Raw genomic sequence first — 23,249 nt, 5'->3', positions numbered from 1 at the left:
AGTTGCAATGACTGTGGAAAGCAATAAAGTGCTCTAGCTGAAAGCCAGCCAGCAGCTATTTAGCCAATACCTGCAGCAAATCTGGCCTGCTAAGGAGCTTTCAGGGGCTGCCAGTTGTTGAAAATGTTTCCAGCCTTTTTTCCTTCCAGCTCAGATAGCTACTTCTCCAAGCATTTGGCACCCAGATTGTTGGGGAACCACTGAAAACAAATAAAGTATGTTCCCACAAGGTGTTTTGGTTTACATAAACACAAAGGTGGCAAAACAGACACCAAGTGTGTGTAATACTTGGTCTCGCTGCTTTGCTTTGCCAAGGTGGGAATTCCAGCTGGAACAATGTATTGCTAGGAACGAGCGCTGGAAACTCGCAAAGGAGCCATGCACAGAAGTGTAATGAGTGAAACAAAATGAGAAGTAAGGGGACTCCGTCAAACACAGTGCAATCTTTTCTTTCTTTATTTTTGTTTTGAAAGGTTGCGCACCACTGGGGACATCTCCTCGAGGCCCCCACCAGGACCAGGCTAAGGCAGTTAGGAGTTGCACCCAAATCTAGACCTGGAGGGTCTCCAGCTCAGGTTCCAGGTGTGCTGTGGCTTCAGCCAGACTGTAGCCGTCAGAACCTACTAATTTTTGGAAATGTCAGGGACAGAAGACCAATGCAGACGTTTGTTTCTGCTTGCCAGGGCTTTTGTTTCATGGCCCTAGTCACTTTTGGCACCGTACATGGAGATCATAGTCAACTGTTTCTGTTGACTCTGTTGCTGAGTCTAAAGGAGAGGAGCAGAAATGCGTAGAACTAATTGGCTTCTGAGGTAGAAAGAGAAGGAAAGCACACCTCTCTGAGACAAAATGAAAATGAAGGGGAAACCTGCCTCAAACATTATAATAGCCACCTCCAACCTAGTATCCCCCAGATGCTTTGGACTACACTCCCACCAGCCCCAGCTTGCATGGCCAACCATCAGAGATAATGGAGGTTGTTGTCTCAAATGTCTGGAGGGTACCAAGTTGGGGAAAGCTGCACTTGAGTCATGAGTATTAATAGCAGGAACACATTTTTGCCCAACTGCTTCTACAGCCCAATGGATAGCTAGTGTGTTTTTTGCACATAAAGTCAAAATGGGCTGCAATCTGGCGTATAGAGGGGACAAACAATATTCCCTTGCCAAATACCATAGGTCCCCAATTACAGCCTGCAGTTGGGGGCACAGTTCAGACAATGGCAAAAGCTGTGCACACTGCCATCTTTACAGTCCTAGGTAAGGGGCATGTTTCCTCTGATGAGCCCTTCCCAGGGCACACCTCTTAATTTCTCACATATAGCTGAAAGGCTGCTTTCTACTCCATGAGGGAAAAGCAAAACTGCAATCATCATTCTTTGGCAAGATGCCCACAGCCAGCCCCCACTCCAGGCTGCCCATCCCACACTGACATGGACCTTCACCCTAACACTGGGCAGCCTGACTTTCACTGACAAATGTAGCCGTATGTATCCTCCCCATCACTCCCTGAAAAATACTTCATCATCAAGAGAAGAAACTGAATATTAATTGCCTTTCTCTTTATTTCCTTTTTGTTTGTTTTTCATGCTAGAATGAAAAATTAGATGTGACTGAAGTTAGTCAGCTGTTCCCTAGGACCATGCACATAGTTTATAAAGCACTATGTGAATTTACCAGACCAATTGAACAATAGACCAATAGAACAAAGCCTTTATGAGAACTGATATTCTAAGATCATGAAGCAGAATTGCTGAGTTATGCACTAATGGTACATCTTCAGTGTGTTCATATTCTGCATTTCTTATTTCAAAGGAGGGGAGTAATGCTCCAGGAATGGGTATAGCACTGACTTAGCAGAGACTTCACATTGATGCAAAATGTTGATTACACATATGCAGGTAGACAAGTGATAAATAAGAAAGATACTGGAAAACCTTTAATACCTGTCAGAGGACTCCTATTGGTCTGTATTAACCATGCTCTCAGTTCAGCAAGCCTCCCAAGAAGATTGCATTTGCTTTGATATTTTAATAGAAAATGTTATTATCATTAAAGTTTCACAGGAGATTCTGTTTTATTCATTATGAAGGCAGAATGAAAAGTTTTGCTTTCAAGCCCAAGGGGAATATCTTGTTTGAGGAAGGGAACAGATGCCTTTCACTTTAAGAAAGAAAAAAACCACAGAAAAAAACCTTCTCCCAAACCACTGCTCAACTGCCGGAGACAAAATCAAGACAGAAAGGAAAGGTGATAGCTGAAAGAAGAGGTCTGTCCTTGGGCTTTGGAGCCAAAGATTTTGAGGGCTGGATGGCAGCGTTAACTGTGGTTTCCTCACCTGGGGTAGTAATTGGGTTTGTTTCTTCTTGATTCAGCAGCTCCTGGAAGGTATGGCTAGTACTTTTCTCTGTGCTCGCAAATATCAGCATCCTTATCACTAATATACCTGTGTTTAAATTGTAGTACTACTGCAGGTGGAGGCTTACATGACTGAAGGTTCCCCATAGTTGGGGTGGGGAGGAATCCCTTCAGAGTAAAAGAAGAAGAAAAAGGTGTTCAGGAGAAACGCTTCCATGTCTGTCACAGTTCTCAGCAACCCCCTGGCCCTTGTGTATACTTTTGAAGTTGTGCTCCTGAAACACCCTGGAGAACTAGAGTCACTGACCTTGTAGAGAAATAGGAAAGGTCATAAAAGCCTCTCATTGCCAGTATTGCTCTGCATTGTCCGTAGCTTGGGAATAACGTAGTCCTTAATGTTGAAAAAAGAAACTGCTCAGAAACTGTTGATGGGTTCCAGCTCATGACCCATTAAAGAAAAACTTATATCCCACTGTTTGGATTAGTTAGTCCTGTATATTTCCAGTGTAGCCCTATACACTGACTTTCATTTAAAAGGACTCCACTTCCATAGGCGCTATTCATATATTTTCCTCCTCTGGCACTTTGGGGATCAGACAATCCTTAGTATATTTCTTCACTGGGGAAATATTGGTTAGAGTGAAGGTAGATAAGGCAGATGTCAATTTAAGGACTGATGCCCTTTCCTCTTCTGGTAAGACTATAGAATAAGAAAAATATTGTATTAGGAGGAGCGAGCCAACAGGAAACCAAGTTGGCAGCTATAAAAGCCATACGTAGATAAATCACCTACACACACCAGTTACAGGGCCCCCAGTCTGGTTCAAGTCAGGTTCTCTCTGTAGGGGCTCTTTCAAATAAGTATTTGAAGAAGATTTCTGTATGGATATTCAAAGTGTTTCTACCCCCCCCCCCTTGCACCCACAGGCATGTAGAATTTACTGCTTACCTGTGAGCTGTGTGGAGTTTCAATTCCCTTGGTGCAATTGATTTCAATGGTTGAGTACATTATCCCCCCTTTCTCCCATTTCACATGTTACTTTTTTGGCAGTAGAGTACACAGCACTTAGCAGCTGGTTTGTGAAACCATCAGTCAGGAAATTGTATGATAAATAGGGGGTAGCCAGTTTTAGTGGCACTTTATTCTGCTTCAGCAGTTTTAGCTTGACTTTGGAAAAATCACCATGTGGTATTTTGTCAAGGGTTGCAACAAGAGATGGCTAGAGTGCAGCAACTTAGCATACATCCTGCTTGAGCTATGATGTTCCACAGCTGTATTGCTCATGTGTAAGGAATAAACTCTGAGCTGGATAATTATGGTGAATGCCAGTTTTTCGGATTTCTCCTCATCATGCTGGTGGCTGTAGACAGCTCTGTTACAGTGATTGACTACTTTGTCTCTGCCCTCCCCACACAATGGAAACTGCGAACAAGGCGCAATTAAGAACCGATGAGGAGCTTAATGCAAGAGGCCTCACAAAAGGGTGCTCTTGAAATTCATGATCAAGTTTCTTGCGACATAATATTACAGTATTTAAATTGCATATAATACTATTGCATGCCCTTAGATGCTTAAGAGCACTTGCATTGATTCACAAACTGTGTTTTCTTGTATGAGTTAATGTGAAAACATAGGGGCTTTGCAGTTGTGTACAGAAAGCTAACTATCAGCAGGCGTGATCCTGAAAGTGCCTTCCATGTAGGAATTTAGTCATATGGTCCTCATTCATCTATACATGAAGAATATACATCAGGCTGCTAGGATTGATGCTTCTTTGTAAGTAAGGGTGATCTGAAAGTACCTGGGGGATTGTGCTCCAAGCCTTTTGGATTCAATGCCTGTGGTCCTACCGCTGAGTTATGGATGCTCCCTATTAGCTGGGCTTAAGTCAGGGGTCAGCAACCTTTTTCAGACTGTGTGGTGGGCCAGACTATATTTTGAAGAAAAAAATGAACAAATTCCTATGCCCCACAAATAACCCAGAGATGCATTTTAATTAAAAGGACACATTCTACTCATGTAAAAGCACGCTGATTCCTGGACTGTCCACGGGCCAGATTTAGGAGGTGATTGGACCTTAGGTTGCCTACCCCTGGCTTAAGTGGATGGATTCTTTAGTTGAGCTGGTATCGAATAGGAATTCTGCATCTGGAACAGGCTCAGGGTTTGTTGTGTTGAAGCTCTAGTCAATATAAACATTTTAGGATTTTGCCTTTGTACCACAGGCAGCTTTCACCTTCTATATGCTCCAACATGTCTCTTAACAAAGAAGATAAAATGTGGGTAGAATTGGTGGCATTATTTCAGGATAGATGCAAAGGAATTGGCCGCTTTTTAAGAATTTCCTCACTCCACAGAAACCCACACCGAAAGCTGTTTAATGTGCCTGTTTTAGAAATATGATCTTGGCAGCCTGGGTCTCAAGCAATGTGAAGGGATGTTTGTCTTGGAGGAGATGAATACAAACAATCTTTTATGAGGTATCACAGCATTTATGGTTAATGTTTTCTACTGGAGAATCCAAATGCAAGTTCTTAAGTAAGACTCGCTGTTTGTCACGGAGGTTGCTCCACATGAACTGAAATGTGTGTCAGCTCCGTGCCTCTGTGAGTCCCTATAATTCACGCTAAGCCTTGTGGAAGTTGGTGGGGGTTGCAGAGAACTTCCCCATACGAATCAAGGCCTATATGTTTGTGTTTAAGAGGGAGGACAGAAGTAGAGGCGCTAGAAATTATTGTTTTAAGTGGTACTTTGTCGTTTACATTAGCAATCCATTGCAGTTCCCCAAGGTTCAGGATCAATTCGGACTTGCTGGTAAGAAAGTGATTTAAGAGTCAGAATCTAAAGTCTTTTTATGGCAACTGTGATCTGAATATGATCTGAAATGTGTGAAGATGTGAACTTAAATGAGGTCTCTGTTCATGTGGACGGTGTCTGAGAAGCTTACTCATTAGATTTCCAAATATTGGGAACCGCCCTGAGAACTTTTGATGAAGGGCAGTATAGTAGTAGTAGTAGTGGTGGTGGTAGTAGTAGTAGTAGTAGTAGTAGTAATAATAATAATAATAATAATAATAAAAAAAAAAAAACACTTCCATCCATTAGGAATAAATTATTATCTGTTTTGCTTACTATAAACAGCTGTCTTTTGTCAGGCTGCATGTTTCAAATAGTGTACTGACACCAGGGATTTTTCAGCCTTTTTGTATTGTGACCCAAGTTCTGGTTTGCATGTTCTTTGTGGGTTCTTTGCTTCTTACCGCTTCATATGGGAGGCTGGTGGAAGAGCTTCCAAGTGAAACCTCAGTTTCTTCTGCATCCCACTAATGCTGTTGTGAACATGTGAGGGAGAATGGAAAGAGGAGGAGATGTTCCTGGATTTGTATAGGGTCTGTCATTTCACCCAAGACACTACAACAAATTGTGGCCAACGAGACATTATGAGAGATGATGTGGCTGCAGCTTCTCCATATTTCACCACACTAATATGTGGTGGAATAAACACAGGACGCAGTGAAGTAAACATTTTCTCCCCCCCCCTCCAGTTAATTGTCTGCTCTTTGCAGGGGGTGGATAAACACTAATCCTGATGATGTTCCATCATGCACTTCATTTATGAAACATTACTAGGGAGGTATGGGGGGGGCCAGCTCCAGTAGTACTTTGCAGTGGACTTTGCTACACTATATTTTCACAAGTACTTTAAAAAAAAGAAAGAAACACATGCTAATAATAATAAATATTGGGGTGTGCTTATGAAAGGCTAGCTGATCTCTTTGATCTGACACTTCACATATGCGCACTGCAATTATTTATTAAAGACTTCTTTATGTAATTTTCCATTAAAGTGATGAAAAGAGAATATTAAAATTAAGACATGAATATTCATGTGTGCCAAGCAAATTGGATGAGCCAAACTCTGTATCTTACACATTTGGCTTGAGTTCATGTAAATGCAAAGGTATATTCAGCGCTGTGCAATATTATTGTTGCTGTGTGCCTCTTCATGCTTCTTGGCAGGTTGGTGTCTTCAGGGGTGCGGGAAATTTCAAAATGTGGTGTGATTCTCTGAGAATCTCTGTATTCTTTCTTTTCTTTTTTTAAGCCTTATGGCTGCTTGTGACAGGCCGTAGCTCAGTGCTCATGCTTTGCATAGCCGAAGGTCTCTGGTTCAGGACCTCTAGCCAGACAGAAATACGTAGCAAGTGATATGAAAGAGCCACTTCTTGCACTGCCAGCCAATGTGGAATAAATTGGGCTAGATGGACAAATAGTCTGGCTAGCTGCAAGGCCTCTTGCTGTGTTCCTGAGCCATGCGTGGCAGTGTATGGGCAGTGCACTTCGAAACCAGAAAAGTCAACAGCATTGCTCAGTGAGGTTTTTGGTGGCCAGAGGTTTGACCCCCAAAGGCTCAGTCATCCATTGCCTCCCGAGACAGACGGGTGCCAACCAAAGGCCAGAGGGTAGAGCTTCCATGCCATGCAGAGATCCTTATCCTTCCCCACGAATAGCAGAATTAGGCAAAATAGTTTAACAGTGCAAAGTAAGAGAAAATATGCAAATGTTCATAATTCGTATTATCCGTGTAGATACAACTCATATTTTCTTTTCACAGCGTTTGGGGCTGCCTGGGTGCAGGTTTCTTACATATTTCTTTGGGGTTTTTTGACAGTGTGTACACACAGACTTGTTTACTGGATCTTTTAAATATTATATACTGCTAAGGGACAATAACAATGAGATTTGGAAACCCATGTTTCTTTTTTCAGATCCGCCTCACCTTTTCCCAGCATTCCACCCTCCTGTTCCAATTGACGCAAGACACCATGAAGGGCGTTATCATTACGAACCATCTCCCATTCCTCCGCTACATGTGTAAGTATGAACTCTTGCAGCACCTTGGCTTACTAAAGAACAGCTGAAGAAAAACACCATAGGTCACTGCATCTTTTGTGCTGCTTGAGCAACCTATAGCAGCGGGAGACCAACTTCCCTTAGCAGACCCCTTTAAGAGGTTTCCCCATAGTTTAAAAGCAATGCCCTCTTTCTCTAAACGTGGATGGGTTGACTGCAGTGAGGACACACTGTGCATGTTTAGAGGTGCTCTTATGCTACCACCTTCTATGTGTAATGGAAATTGGCTCCAGATGATGTGATAACTTTGTGGTGTTGGTTCAGTGCCTTTCACATGACTGGAAGAATCCACACGAAAGCCAAACAATTTTTCTTATGACATGCCTTTTTTGACTCTGGTTCCTATCTGTATTTCATTTCTACTTTGTTTTGCAAAGTATCCGAGAAATTGGGATTGATAGGAGCAGGGTAGCCAAATTAGTGTCAGACTTGGCTGGACTGAAGCGTGATTACACACACACACACACACACACACACACACACAGACACACACACACACACACACACACACGTGTATAATTCCCCGCAATGGACTCAAGAGATCATGCCACCAGGAGGTTTTGGAGTGTCATGGCTTTCCTATCTGTGCTACCAGAAAAACACAGGGAAAGCTGCATGTGTTTTACAGGAGCTGCCTGTCTGATGGGGTGGAGCCAAGGTGGCAGTGAGGTCAAGGTTATATGGACTCACTCATGGAAATGTTGAGTTGGCTCCATCAGTGCATCAGCACCAGGGGTGGCTGTCCTGTTTTGCCACCTGAGACACCCTGTGCCCATCCCCACCAAAACTTTATTTACTGGGGTTGCAATGCAACCGCTTCTGGGTTCCAGCAAGAGAGCCCCACAAGATTTCACAGGAACCCATAAGCTATTTATTCTCACTTCTGCAGCAGTGTCCCTTGGATTCCACTGTCCAAGGCAACTGCCTCAGTCTGTTTCATGGACGGTCCAGCCCTGATCATCACAGCCCTTCCTGATAAACAGCCACAATGCTGCTTCTGGAAGGCTGTTGCTGTGGCTTTGCCTCACTGGGTAAACAGCTCCTGAGTTTTTGAGTTGTGCAGATACAATGCTGGGTCCAATTTTGGCATCATGTTTCCCCTTTCTCATTCCCATGGATTTACCTTAGCATGGCTTCTGCACTGATGCTAAATACGACTAATGCTAAATAGGTTCCCTTTTAAACTGGGTTTGCAAATCTATTGGAGCCCCTGGTTAAGAGAGGCCAACCTGATTAACAGAACCCATCGTCTGCGGTGTTGCATGTTGCAAGAAATACATTATGGTTAAGGCAGACAAAGAAAAGCTAGAGAGGGAATGAGAGAGAAAGTGTGGCATCCCTGAAGGTGCTGGCTGATTTGCAAACTGAGGTGCTTAAATGTTCTATTGTACCTTTGGAAAGGTTTTGTGGTGCAGCAAAAGGGCAAGATTTACTCTTGGAATGCCTGGGGTTTATCTGTCTGTGGGTTCACTGAAGCAAAACAATCCTACTGCCTTAGCAGTGAAACTTATAATAGGTAGCTACCAACTATTACCTATATATTTTGTTGACATTTATTCTATGAGTTGTCATTCTATAAATACTAAATTAAAAAGTACCAAACACTGTAAAATATCACTATAGAAACTGGGACTGGCGTGTCCCCCTCCTGGAATATTTTTTCACCCCTTTTCAGTTTTTGGATTAGGTTGGAATTCTTTCTTGCTAAAAATATCCCATGGTGTCAAAAGCTTTTTACAAGTGACTGCTATGAAAGGGGGTGAATTTGGGGGGGGGGGTAGATTGTCATAGTCTACAGTTGTTGCATGCATGTACACCCAGTCATTTGATTGATGGATTTGTAATCCAAACAAAATTGGAAGTATGACAGTTTACACTAAATTAACAAAAAAATACTAGTGAAAGCATGTATTAGGCGCGGGGGGGGGGGAGCCTCTATTCAAAATCAAACACTGCTTTATTATGGATGGGAAAGGTATGTCAACATAGAAGGGAAGGGCGGGGGGGGGGGGTTCCAGTGTCTTCTTTTCAACTATAAAATCCAGAAGAACTACTATAATCCATAAAAACCCAAATCCACAAAGCAGTTTCAGTCCTTTGCTAAAAGGCTTGATATATACATTTAATCATCTCTAATAATCTCTCTCACAGTGTGGAAATAAAGGAAGAAAAGCACAAGTAATACTTTGAAGAATAATGCTAGTTGTTTAGATGGCAGATTGCTTCTCCATGGCTATTAGTTACAGCTGTGTAATTACATATATACTGCAGGGAAAAAATGAATTTGTTTTAAAACAAGTCGTCTTCTGTGAGCAGAATTAATTGATATTAACAATCCTAACTATATGCCCAAGAACATACACAATATTTTACCAGCAGTTATTTTGGATCAGTCTCTTATTAGCCAAATTGTAATTTCAGAAGAAATTGGCCTGAAGGCTAGCAATAAATCTGTGTTGCATTCTTCCTTGGGCTTGAAAAGCAGGGGACCCTGTATTTACAGTTGGAGTAGTGGGAGGGGAGAGAAGACTTCCAGGAACTGTGATTTATTTTTCCATTGAGGTTATTTGCATCTGTTATTATTTGGATTGTACTCGGTTGCGCAGTAAAATGCATTTGAATGGTCTGAATTAAACTGGCTCAAAGGCTTTTCCTTTTCCTTTTTGAGGACACCCCCGTGCACTCATTGCTGAAAATTCAACACTCCATGAGAATAATAGCATGCAGAACTGCCTTGGAAAGAAGGCCTATGAATTGCTGTGCCTTTTCTTAACCTTACAACACGAGCCTAACTAATCATGTTTACTTCAGAAATAAGTCCTGTTGAGTTCAGTGGGACTTAATCCCTAGTTGAGGGTTGCAGACTCTTCTTAGGTCTGCAGACCAAAGCGAATGTGTAATGTGGCTTTCATGTTACGTTTAGCATTGTCCTCAAGCTTGGGTGTGACTTGTTAGGTTCTATTCATCTCTGAGACATTCAGACATTCAATCTAACAGTAAAGCTTTTGTTGGGATGTACCCTTTCAGAGTGAAGGTGGGAGATAACATTTTTTAATATTTCCCCATTGAAAAAACCCCTTTCTAGAAAGCAAATTAGCATCTCAAGGAGAAGTGTTCAGCCTTTTATCTCACATTCTGTTCTTCTATGTGCAGAGAAGTTTTATTTGGAACAGAGGATGTTCAGATTGCTTTTCCTTACAGTGGTGCATTCCAGGAAAAGCCTTAACATTTTATTCTGCTGAATGTATGCATTGGCCTAAAAGATCTTCTATCTTTGTTTGAAAGTTAATTATTTTCCCTCGTAACAATCACAATAAACACACATCAGAAGTAAAAGGGAAAGGAGGGTTGTACCCAATTCTCGTTCTACTCAGGGCAGACCAGTTGGAGTTAATGGGCCTGGCTAACTTAAGAATCAGTAATTTCAGTGGTCTTCTCTGAGTAAGGGTAAAGGTAAAGGACCCCTGGACAGTTAAGTCCAGTCAAAGGCGACTATGGGGTGTGGCGCTCATCTCGCTTCAGGCCGAGGGAGCCGGTGTTTGTCCACAGCTTTCCGGGTCATGTGGCCGGCATGACTAAACTGCTTCTGGCGCAACGGAACACTGTGACAGAAGCCATATTACACGGAAACGCAATTTACCTTCCTGCTGCGGTGGTACCTTTTTATCTACTTACACTGGCATGCTTTAGAACTGCTAGATTGGCAGGAGTTGGGACAGAGCAAAGGGAACACACACCGTCGCGGGGATTCCAACAGCCAGCCTTCTGATCAGCAAGCCCAAGAGGCTCAGTGGTTTTAGACCACAGCACCATCCACATCCCGCTTCTCTGAGCATTGGATATAACCCCAGCAAGACTTTTTGCATCTTCTGTCAAGGTCAAAATACCATTTTCTGTCTACTTACTACTACTTCTGCAGCAAGTAGACAGCCTCTGATTCTGAACTGCCCTCTGTCACAGCCTCTTCCTGCTCACTAAACCCTGTCGTCTCTTCTGCTTCCAACACCTCCTCCTCCCAGTCTGCTCTCTTCAGCCTCTGACCACTCGTTGTCATTCCACCCCCCCATTCCCTGGCTCTGAGTCTTCTTCCCTTGGGGGTTCCCTAGCTGGTGCCTCTCCCCATTCCTTGAAATCCAGCCAGTCCATGACATCAAACCACTCCTGGTTAGCATTGGAAACCCTTCTCTGATTCTTGTGCTGAGAAAGGGGAAAGAAAAGTGGCAGGTGGGAGAAATTCTATGTAGAGAATGGAGCCGGAGTTTTTTGGAGGGAGGACTTTGCATTTTGTCTTGTGTTCAGTGATAGAGCAGGAGGTTAGGCAAACAAGGCTTGATTGGTAGTTGTGCTACGAAATTCTTTGTGTCGGCTACGTACCATTTTTTGGTCATTCTCCCCAGTTAATTGTTACTTAGCCAGCTTCTTTCTCTCTTTCTTCTTTGAATGGATAGTAAGCATTATTGTCAGTGAAACCGGGTGAAGAAATAAATAAAGCCTTAGCATTTCTGGGGATTCAGAAGAGGACAAGGGTAAAAGACAAGAAAAATGGAACAAGGGGTTTTCTTAATAGATGTTCCCATTGAGAAAGATAAATGGTATCTTAGCAAGTTACTTTAATTACTTGAGGACAGAAATTATTTATCCCATTTAACTCTGGAGCAAAATTACATACACAAGAGAGTCAAGAAGCCCTTCAGAATAAAGGTTTAGCTTGGCAATGGAATTGCTGTCAGATGCTGTAGTGTACTTTAGGACAAGCAGCCACTGCTATAATTATGCTATCATATCCTATCATTAAAGATTCCGTTGAAAAAAGGTTTATAAATTACTCCTCTTTCAGATAAACCACCCCATATTAAGGCATCAACGATATGGTGCAGAATTAAATTAGAATCTCATAAAATGAAATATGTTCCGTATTAGCTGTTTGACACTTAATTTGCCTCCAAATGAGTAGAGGAAATCACAAATTAACCTGCCTTTGTTTTTCCAACCATAGCTTATTAGGTGTTAGAACAACTGCAATTACAGCCAGATAATAACCCCCTCCCCAACCTTATGAATATGTACTGAAATGTGTCACTTTGAGTTAATGAAACCTGTTTGTTAGGACTTGTTTAGATTTCTTAGTATTCCTATTGTACATCTTCAATTTACAGCTTAGCATGAATAAACGTAAAACTTAAACTGTTTTTCAGTAGCAGCATTTAAAGAGCATTAGAATTTGTGCGTGTCTTGCCTTCTAAAAACAAGACACATTTCTGTTTTGGGATGAGTACTATTAAAACAGCTTGTTTTATTTAAAACATTTATATCCTGCCTTCTTGTGGCCTCATGGCAATCTGCAATAAGAAATAATTTCACAACATCTGTATTAGCTCTAAAAACAACAGCTATAAAACAAAATAAATTTAAAGCACAATTATATTAGTAGCACAAATAAACTAACTTACTCTACATCAGTAATAATCGCCAGCTGAATATTTGCAGCCCCAACAGCCTGCAAAAGAAGTAAGTTTGGAACGATCCAGTTCTACCATGGGTGCAATGCCAATGTATAGAAGTTTCTTACAGGACTCAACAGAGAATTGTTAACCACTTCCTTCTGTGCAATGCAGTTCTGTGTTTGCAAACATGCAGAAGTCCCACTATGCTTATTGGAGCTTACTCTCAAGTAAGTGAGTGCAGAATTGCAACTTTTGTATGTGTGCAGTACTGCACATGCAGGCAGCAAACAGATTGTTTTCTTAGTTATAGTTATGTTTTAATATTTATTTTATTAAATTTATATTTCACATTTCTTTGATCATGGAAGAAATAATGCAGAAACTATGGGTTAGATTTAATTAGATTAAATGTAACGGGGTGGAAGAAAGCAAAAAGAAGAAAGTGTATTTTTCAATTCTAATTTCATTGGCCTTAACAGTTAACTCCTTCAGCTATTTTATTTCCCAGTTTAGCCCTGTGTAAATTACAGTCTTCTTCTGTTGTTATAAATAACAGCTACTTACCACTGGCTGATTGAATGTACATAAAATATTTGAATGCCTTAAATACAAGTAATGCTCAGAGCTTAATATTTAAAATAGTTTTACAGTGGTGCCCCGCAAGACGAAATTAATTCGTTCCGCAAGTTTTGTCGTCTAGCGAATTTTTCGTCTTGCGAATCACGAAATCCCATAGGAATGCATTGAAAATCAATTAATGCGTTCCTATGGTCAAAAAAAGTCCAAACAAAGCCAAATTCGGTACAACAACAGTTTATTAACTGCTCTTTAAAGTCACACATACTGTAAAGAGCTGTTCAAAAATTGAAGGGAAAATAAATTAACTTTATAAACAAAACATGTCTTTGTTTTTAGACAAAGGAAACAAAGTCGCGAGACGTTTTCGTCTTGCGAAACAAGCCCATAGGGAAATTCGTCTTGCGAGGCAAATCGAAAACGGAAAAACCTTTCATCTAGCAAGTTTTTTGTCTTGCGAGGCATTCGTCTTGCGAGGTACCACTGTAGTTGCTTAGAAGTAAATCGTGTCCATGTTACAGTTTGCATTTGGCATTAGACAATTTTGATAAAATAGCTTTCAATAAAATGAATACATTTAAAACAAAACACCTGTAGCATCTCCAGGGAATACATGGCTACCTGTGAGCAGCAGGATTGAATATTGGGTTTGCAATGAATATGTAGACATTCCACGCAGAGGTGTGTAACCATGACAGTCATAAGCCAGCCATGTGATTCGCACTACCTTGATCATATAATGCATCTTTAGAACGAACACTGTATTGAGCAGAACATAGAACAATGGGACATGGAGCACAATGTTAGCAAGCAGTGAATTGGGACTGCTATCCCATCTGTCTAATAAACAAACCCTATTTGTGGGCTGCTTTCAGTTTGTTATTTATCAATATTTGTAATTCCACCATGATTGCCTATTATATACATTTTTGTTTCTTTGGCAAAAGAAATTGGGGCTGTATAATAGGATTCATAGTACACGCAGGTCCTGCTACCCAAATGCTCGTTTATAAAAATTCACTTATCCAAATACAAGGAATTGGTGCCTAAACCTTGCTTATATGCATCACAGATTCAGATATTCAAACAGCCAGCACTGTGTGTAGTACAGAAAACATGGTGGGAGGGAAGAGGGGAAGATCCGGCAAATAAAAGAGCATTTTTCCTTCCTTGTTTTTGTGCTCGCTCTGGCAGTCCATATACTAAAATTGGAATGATACAGAGAAGATTAGCATGGCCCCTGCTTCTTTTGCAGGGTTTTGAAGGATTTCCATCACTTGGGGTGTCAACATTCTGTGCTTGGAAAAACATTAAAACTTTACCCATAGGAATTGGTGGAAATTGTTGACTCATTAGGCAAATGCTTGTCTAACAAACGATTTCCTGAGAACGCCTTGTGTTCGGATAGCGAGACCCGCATGTACAGAAAAGGTCTTCCACAGTTAAATTCCAGAGGTCTAGGATAGGATCTATGTGCCCTTGGTATACTTTATTAGCATACAGCACAACACACTGTTAAACTATATCCATTACAAGATGTATTTCTACGTACTTAAAATAACGATCACTTTTATTTTGTATAACATTTGCTTCACAGGGCTCTCAGTGCAGTTGTGCTGTTCTGCATTGTCCATGCAGGGATTAACTTAGAAAGTGCGGTATCAAAAAGTGAATGCCTGTGATGGAAAGGCGTCTGCCGGCAGAATGGTGTAAGAGGAAATTCTCAGCAAAGCCCCTCCCCGCAGAGTCCTGCTGTTCCTCCAGAGGGAGCAGATAGTTCACAGGGTCTAAGTGGACTGTAGATTTTGTTTCTAAGATATATTGAGTCAGATTCCGACTAAACATCAGGAAGAACTTTCTGACAGTAAGAGCTGTTAGGCAGTGGAGTAGACTGCCTTGGGAAGGGATGGATTCTCCTTCCTTGGAGGTTTCTAAGCAGAGATTGGATGGCCATCTGTTAGGGATGCTTTCGTTGTGAATCCTCCATTGCAGGGGGTTGGACTAGATGACCCTGGGGGTCCCTCCCAACTCTACAACTCTATGATTCTGTGAAGGCAAAAGAGGCAAACAGGCCATTCTTACCTGGGACATTCCATAGCTACATGGGGCCATTGGTGTGATACATGGAATGAAATCCTGTTTCTGATACTGATGCCTCCAGAAGAAGTACAGTAGTACTAAACAGAGAAAAGACTAGCATGGAACCCTCGGCAAGAGAAAGAAAATGGTTCTTAGAAAGTGCTAGGCATTATGTGTTGAGTGTAGCTTAGAAGATGTTTTTCCTGGATCAGATGTACATCACTATGCATCTTACTCTAGGACTGGAAAGTCAGCTGGAAAGTTTTCCCCCAGTAACTGGCCTCTTACAAGCCAGGAAAGAGGAAGCCTGGAGTCTAGACCAGAGCTGTGGTCTCCTGCTTTAGGTATGGAGTGATATTGCATCATTTATAAAACTCAATGGGAGTTTTGTATAGATTTAGTGACCTTTTTGGCACTGTATGTGGCTCCTTCTATCTGGAATTCATCAATCTTCATTTGGAAATATATCTGCAAAACTGGTCCAAAATTAGTTTGTGCTCCTGAGACTCAATGAGGGGGTCTGTGAAAAACTTGCAAGTAACCCAGTATAGCATGGTGCGTGCTTCCCCTTAAGGTGGGATTTCAGCTTCCCTGGATAGAGCAAATAGGGGCAGCCTGATACGAAAGGACCCATGTAAGGCAAGGGATATCCTTGAGGGCAGAATATGTTGGACCTGAGGCCAGTATTTGCATGGCTACTTACAAATCAGCCTTCCTTCAAGCTGGTCAGGCCAGCAGGTACAAGACTGTTTCATTTTGTAGAGAAGGCAGTGACTTGCCTGAGGCCACCCTGTGAGTTCCATGCCTTAGTGGGGCTTTCAAGACAGCACTTCCCACCGCAGGTCCTCCGCTGTTTGCCTGCCCAAGTTGTCTGCATCAACTCTCTGAGATACATCTGACTTCAGCTGCACAGCATCCAGGCACAGGCTTAGAGAAAAAAAGGTCTGTGTGGATGGAGCGTTAGACCCCTTTTAGAATTTGAAATTTGCAGCTGAACCACTTCTTCATTCCCCCCCCCCCCGAAATTTAGCTTGATTTTTATAGAGCGCTTAATTTGGAAAAGCCCAGAGCAGTTCACAAATCAAAATGTCAAAGATGTAACAAATCAAAATAAAGCCATAAAATCCTCTTCAACCTTAAATAGCCCATTGACTTTCACAGTTACACAAAAAATCCTAAATATAATATAATAGGCAGCTATTAATACCCCTCCCCAAAAATGAAATACTGAAGTATTTTATTTAAAATATTTCTTAACCGCCCTTCTTCAAAAGATTTGAGGGCCATGTAGAAAGTACTGAAGAATGTATATCAAATTGTTCTCAGAGCAGAGAACAATACCACCAATAAAACAGAGCAGATAAAGCAATGAGTACCATAATCTTAAAAAACAAAATGGTGGACTACGCTGATAAACTACAAAAATAACAATTCTTAAATCCCCGAGAAATTACCAGGTCTTAAACTTAAACTGGCACTAAAGAGAAACCACCGTTGGCGCCAGGCAGACATCAAAGGGAGTTAAACCATTGGTGCTACCACAGAGATGACCCCCATAATGTATAGCTCCCATAGGTGGGGTGTGGAGCATAATTGCCCTTTCAGTGTAGTCCTCGTGATTATATAAAGTTTGAAATGTAGAGGGATGATTAAAACACTTGTTGGATAAAATACCGTAATGTTGAACTGAGTGTGCTTCAATATTTATGTTGTGTATAAAATTCAGGACATCCTTGACCTATCTGTTGCAAAGAATGAACAAGTGGGATCTTTTTTGCTTCTGGAGTTTCTTGAACAAAGTTCCTGTGCTTTTCTTTGTGCTGCAGTCAGCATTATTAGGCGGTGAGCAGATATTGACTGAGTATTCAAATTCAGTGAACTGGAAGGAAGGCAGCTCTATAGAGGCTTCTGTCAAACCTGTTGCACTGGCCTGTGAGGCAGTGGAAGTGTGACAGACTTTTTTTAAAAAAGTGTAATACTGTACTTCCATTCTTGTTAAGTCTTGCTTCAAAGTTGACTAAAATTTACAGTCTTGGCTTTTATTGTCTTTAAAGAGAACTAAAATTTACAAACTTAAGGTGGTTGTTGTTTCTTTTTAATTGTTCAAGACTAATATCAAAATGTCCATGTTGCACAGCAATGGTCTGTGTGAGGATAAAGATAAATCATACCTTTGTGAAAGTGACACTAATGTACATATATTGTCTGTGAAACGAAAGTAATGTCTTCCTCAACCATCCTTCAGCACAATGCTCATCCATTTTGATTAGTGCACATCACCCTCTCACTAAGAAAAGGCCAAACTCTCCTAAATTCAAACTAGAGGCGCCAGGAAACTTCACTGGATTCAGGCACGGAATTGAGCGTCAGGAACTTGGTAATGCTCACTTCAGAGGAGAGGCCAGCATTGAAAATCCACGAATTCTTCCCCCACTAGATTAATTGGAGCTGGAGAAGACCTCCCTGCTGGGAAAACTGGAGCTGGAGGCCAAACCCCACCTTCCTAGCAGGGTCACTTAGCCCAGTGGCATGGTCTCTCCCCACCACTGCCTGAGCTTTGGTAGGGGTCTCTCTTCATATCAGCCCTCCGGCAAACCATGGCTCTGGGGGAACTGGGAGGAGAGGCAAACCTTGCTTCTCATGGGGCTCCCTGTGTGCCATTGGCCTTGGCTTTCTCCCCAATTGTTTCAGGGGCAGCTCCTCACAGGCGCCTCCTAGCCAAGCTGGTGATGCGTTGAAGCTGCTCCTTACTGGTCACCCTCTTGCCTTAGAGCTGGATTTTAGCCCCCACACCCATTTTTCTAGAGTCAGTTGGCCTTAGCACAGGGGGATCAAATGAGGAGGCTCCTGACACTAACGTGGACTGACGGTATGATGCATAGCAGGGCATCCTAATCCGGGCTGGATTTCGATGAAGAGCGGCCCCAGACTGCTCCACTTGCGAGGCCCCTCCCAACCCCCCACCCTCACGACTAGAAGAAAATGGAAGAGTGTTATAAACAAAACTGAGTGAAGCCAAGGATGGTGACGGGTATTAAAAATTTTTGCAATTCACTATTTTCTCCTCTAAAGGACATAAGATGTTATTGTTAAATACCATGGTGATTTTAAAAAATGCATGAATGTTAAAATTAACACTGATTTTTTTTATTTTTTTTTTGCAATAACTGAACTTTGTAAACCTTTTGTGGAATAAGCATTACTTTTTAGGAAAATGAAATCGTAATGTACTTTTTAAAAAACCTTGAGTTTACAAATTATATTGCCTGGGAGGTGTAAACAATATGATCATGATTAGTGACAGTGTGGCACTTTTAGAATCTACTTTATGTTCTCATTAAACAGTCAGATTTAAAATACATATTAAGAAGTAAACTACAACCATCAAATAAAGCAAGACCACAATTTTTTTTTTCTAGCCTTCCTCATAGCAAAAATCATCCAAAACTTCGTCAAAATTTGTTTGTCTACGTTTGTCACTTTCAGAAGGAGCAATTGGGCCAAATTGGACCCTGTGGGCCGCTCCTAAGGGGCCCCCACACCAAGGCAATCTAGATGGGTTTTATTTATAGCTCTTAAGATTTTGCAGAATTTGGCTGTGAACTAGGGCCCCACAAAAAAAATTCAAGTTGGGCCCCAGAGTTTCAAATTGGGCCCCACTGGCTGGCCCCGAGTCTCATAGTTGCTGGGCCAGAGTTGCCCTGCCCTCGCATGGTCCTGGGTTTGCAATTTGGGGAGAGGGGAGACTGCCCGCTGGGGGTGGGCGGGCTGGGGAGGCCCCCTAGATTTAGAGGACCTAGGCTGCAGCCTACTTAGCCTATGCATAAGCTCGGCCCTGAAACTAATGCTTAAACAGAAAGGTGGTGGGTGGAGTCACCAGTGACCTTAAAACACATTTTACATACATTTTGTGTCTGCATAACAACGTTTAATAGGGATACTGCTGATAATCAACACAGTTGCTAATCTGTAGCATGGTATAGTGCATGTTAGTTTTGAATTTCCAGGGCAGAAATGAAAAGCATGGAGGATAATTAACATTACCAGCCATTATTAAGGACAATTACGAACCTGTAAATGATATTTTTAAACCACAGCATTATTCACACTTTCAGAATCTTAGCAGCAAACATACGGTCAGTGATACATTTACTGTTTTGAGAAGTGAATTTGCCTTAAAAATTTACAGTCACCCTCTCTCATTTATTTTCCTTTAATTCACAAGCTCACGTTACAGCATGTAAAATCGTAATTAAAACAGAAGTCCCAGAGGGTTGTTGCTTAATATTGCGAACATGACTTATTTTAGGTGTTTGAAATGGAATGGATTTTTTCCCCCTTTTAATGATTGAAAATATGTTAGAATCACAAAGCAGACATTGAGAACATGGAGGGTAATCTGAGAGCCTTTGTAGGCAGCTAGCCAGGAGAAAGAAGTCCTTCATAGCTGCCAAGAGTACATAGGGCAAGGCAGAGAGGTTGAAACCTGTTGAAATAATAACCACTCTGGCATTTTCAAAGGATAGCTACTGCTGCTTCTTAATTATCAATGATACAGAGGGAGGAGAGGATTTAGTAGTGCACTTAAGGGGGCAATGCAGTGGAGATAATATCCAAATCTTTTAAAGAAACACAAAATACAAATGGATCAAAGCAGATCTACTTGTTGGGGAGCTGATATACCGCTGTTTGTGGGCTGACGCCAAAATTCTTTGCTTTGACAATTGTTGGTTAACATTTCCTGCCAGTCAAAAGTATCACCTGAGGAACTGTTATTAAGCTGGCTTCAGTGTTTTATTATTTTCTTATAGCTCAATCTGTCCATACCGTCTTATGTAAACAACACCAATAGGGGCAAAATCTGAAATTAAGTGTCATCAGAATTTTGCCTGAGAGAATTAGGATTGAGTCTAAAGTTTGTATAGCACATGTATGCATACACTTTTTTGCCTTTGTGATACGTGGTCAGGACCAGCTAGATCCTTCACTCGTCTGCTGGTGTCATTTTTACATGATTTATGAAGGACAGAAAAAAGAAAAACCATAAGTAATTATCAAGACTTGACTTCAGCTTGCTTATAGTATAACAATGGCTCACTGTTGGGTTATCTGTGCTCCATCTGGCTCTTGTGCACCCAAACACACACACACACACACACACACACGCTTTAAACAAAAATACCCTGAGGAATTTTTGTGGCTCTTTTTTGACCTAGGACATCATTTTGCTGGTGTCTTTGCTCACAGAGAGGTTTGCGTTTGATGGGGGTTTTGTCATAGGCACCCTCTGAAGTTTCAGTGTACTCAAGCACTGGGAAAGCCCTTATTGCAGAGGCTTTGTTTTCTTTGTTGGACTGTTTATTTTGTTTTCTTCCCACGCGGTTCCCTAGCCTCACTCTGGCAACTGCTTTTCCGCATGAATTGCATTCCTCGGGGGCCGCAAGTCTCCTAATTCTTCCAGTCGATTTGGTTGCTGCCTGCATGATTATGCCTCAACTCCAACTCTCTATTGGTCTGTGCCAAGGAAGCAAACGGCTTGTTAAGCGTCTTACACATGAAGACCTAAGTACATTTTTAAACCTCATTAGTTCACAGGGCTCTGCTTTGCTCCATTTTAATAGCATGTGAATTTCTTGAACCACCATTTGCTTTAGGAATGGGTTGTAGACTGATTTTACTTATTTCCCTCCAACCTAGAGAGACTTTAGATCAGTTAACTTAAGACAGGGTCTCTGCAAACCCATGATTGTGAAAGGATTCACCGGGCTAGTAGCTCCACCATCTCTTACGCTCCCCCCCCCCCGCCCAGCCCCTTGAAGGCAGCAGTTACAGGGGAAGGCTACTCCATATTTCTGCCTCCTCCAGGAGCAAAGTGCCACGATGCCGTTCATCAGCAAGAATGTGTTCTGCATAGATGTGGATTGAGATAAATTAATGTTAGGAAGAATTGCAATGATACATTGAGAAAGTTCATTGAAGTTAAAGAAAAGGGAGTGAATAGCAACTTCACCCACTTACATGGTGCATTTAAGGACACGACTGAAATGGATGTTAAATTTGCTTTCTGAAACAGTGACCTTTATCTGAGGATCACAGAGCAGTTTAGTCCCACCCTTTCAGAACTCCATCATTGACTTCATTTTTTGGACGTTCTAGAATGAGAAATCTTGTGTATTGGCTTTTATACTTCTAGAAGATTCACAACATCATAATTAAACAGGTTTGAATTTCTGGGTCACCTGGGCAATTAGGTGTGAGGGTGCATGGACACAGTGAAGCAAAGTTGACATAATGTGAATATTGTTGTAAATATATTTTAGACATGGAGATAAATAGATGAAAAAGGCTTCTGTAGCAGTTCATTTAAACTGAAGTCCCCTGATTGTTGATTCCTAGAATAAAGTAATTGAGAGGACTGTGCTTTGCATCTTAACATTCTGATATAATGTCATGGGTACATTTGTTCGTTTTTTGGGGGGGAGTTAGGAGCACCAAACATGGTGGAAGTGAAACCTGATGACAACTCACATATAAGGTCATAGACAATTTAAATGGAGAAAATTGGGGGAAATTGGAAAGCTTTGAATAACTCTTGTTCAGCCTTGGATATAAACTGCTTAGAAGCCACCTTGGCATTAAGCGATATAGAATAGAAGAGAATAGAAGCAAATAGATTTGCAAACTGATGCGCCATTTTGCCAGTTAGAATGAAAAATTTGCATTTGGGATGCTACAGTTATTCAGGTCTCTGTCATACTTCTTAGAAAGAGGTGTTTTCTTTTGATCATGAGCATGAAGCACAATTAAGTCAGCTGCAGATAACAATAACACACACACGATGCTTAGATGAGCCCATTGAAAAAAGAAAAAAATTGTATGCCTGCAGATTAGTACCCCAGACACCGGCAGGTGGGGAAGCGGGATCTATACACCAGAAAGAACAAGCGTGCAGATTCCCTAAGCAAACAAGGGGGAGACGAGGAAGTAGTTTCATGCCACTTGCAAGGGTGTATTTGTGCAGAAGCAGAGCACAGCCACTCTTGAGGGTGAGACTTTATGATTAATGGTGTTTATTCTTGACAGAAGCCTCCTTTATTTATCTCCAATACAGTTTAGTGATTTTATCAGTCACCTGAATGAAAAATATTCAGTCATACCAATATTGCAGTGTAAATTGAGTAGAGTCACTTTTTATTATATCTTTCAGCCTTATCATCTGCACAGTAATTTTCTAGCAAGGGGTTTTGATATAGAAAGGCAGGATTTAGCTGTAGTTGACAGAAAGCCTCTTCAATTTCCCCTAAAAGTTCAGGCTGCTCTTAGAAATGTATGTATTAAAAAAAAAAGCCTCAACTCTTATCCAAGCAATTTCAGGATTTGAAAGAATAAAGAAGATAAAATGCAGAGACCTGGATATGAGAAATGCTGTTAATTTGGAAGCTTCTAATGGTTGTGAAGTCAACGGTGAAAGGTTCTTTAGCATTTAAATATGTGGCTGTGTGTGTGTGTGTGTGTGTGTTTGCATGGCTACATAGTTCTGCTTTCTTCTAATCAATCAGCATCCAGGCAGACCCTATCGTTTATCCAGGGTGTGATTTCAGAGCAGAGGACTCTAATGACCACATGCAGCTCATCAGTTGCTCAGATAGCGGCCAGGGCGTCTTCCAAAACTGGTTGGGGTGGATTTTTTTTCTTTCTCTCAGTGCATCAATGAAACAGGAGGGCATCTTAAACAAATGCCTATTACGTTAGCTTAGTTAGGAGCATTAAGTGAGAGAAGGTTAGAGACATTTCTTTGACCCTCCCTTTTTGGGGGTGGTGGGGTGGTGTTATATGGATATCTGCACACTAATGTCGTCTTGACAGGCTGCTTAAATC

At 41.5% G+C, this 23,249-nt stretch overlaps 1 protein-coding gene across 6 annotated transcripts in view; it reads left to right on the top strand.

The window, feature by feature from the left end:
* GLI3 (GLI family zinc finger 3) overlaps positions 1–23,249 on the top strand; it is a 238,411-nt gene that overhangs the window by 124,924 nt on the left and 90,238 nt on the right. For all 6 annotated transcript variants that reach the window (XM_083468761.1, XM_083468758.1, XM_083468759.1 and 3 more), the window contains one exon: positions 7,128–7,233. In XM_083468761.1, the coding sequence (XP_083324887.1) occupies positions 7,128–7,233 (106 nt within the window). The remainder of the gene's footprint in view (positions 1–7,127; positions 7,234–23,249) is intronic.

The sequence above is a fragment of the Podarcis liolepis genome, assembly GCF_965112155.1.
Source record: "Podarcis liolepis genome assembly, chromosome: 12".
NCBI classification, from domain to species: Eukaryota; Metazoa; Chordata; class Lepidosauria; order Squamata; family Lacertidae; genus Podarcis; species Podarcis liolepis.
This window is presented reverse-complemented; position numbering and strand designations above follow the sequence as displayed.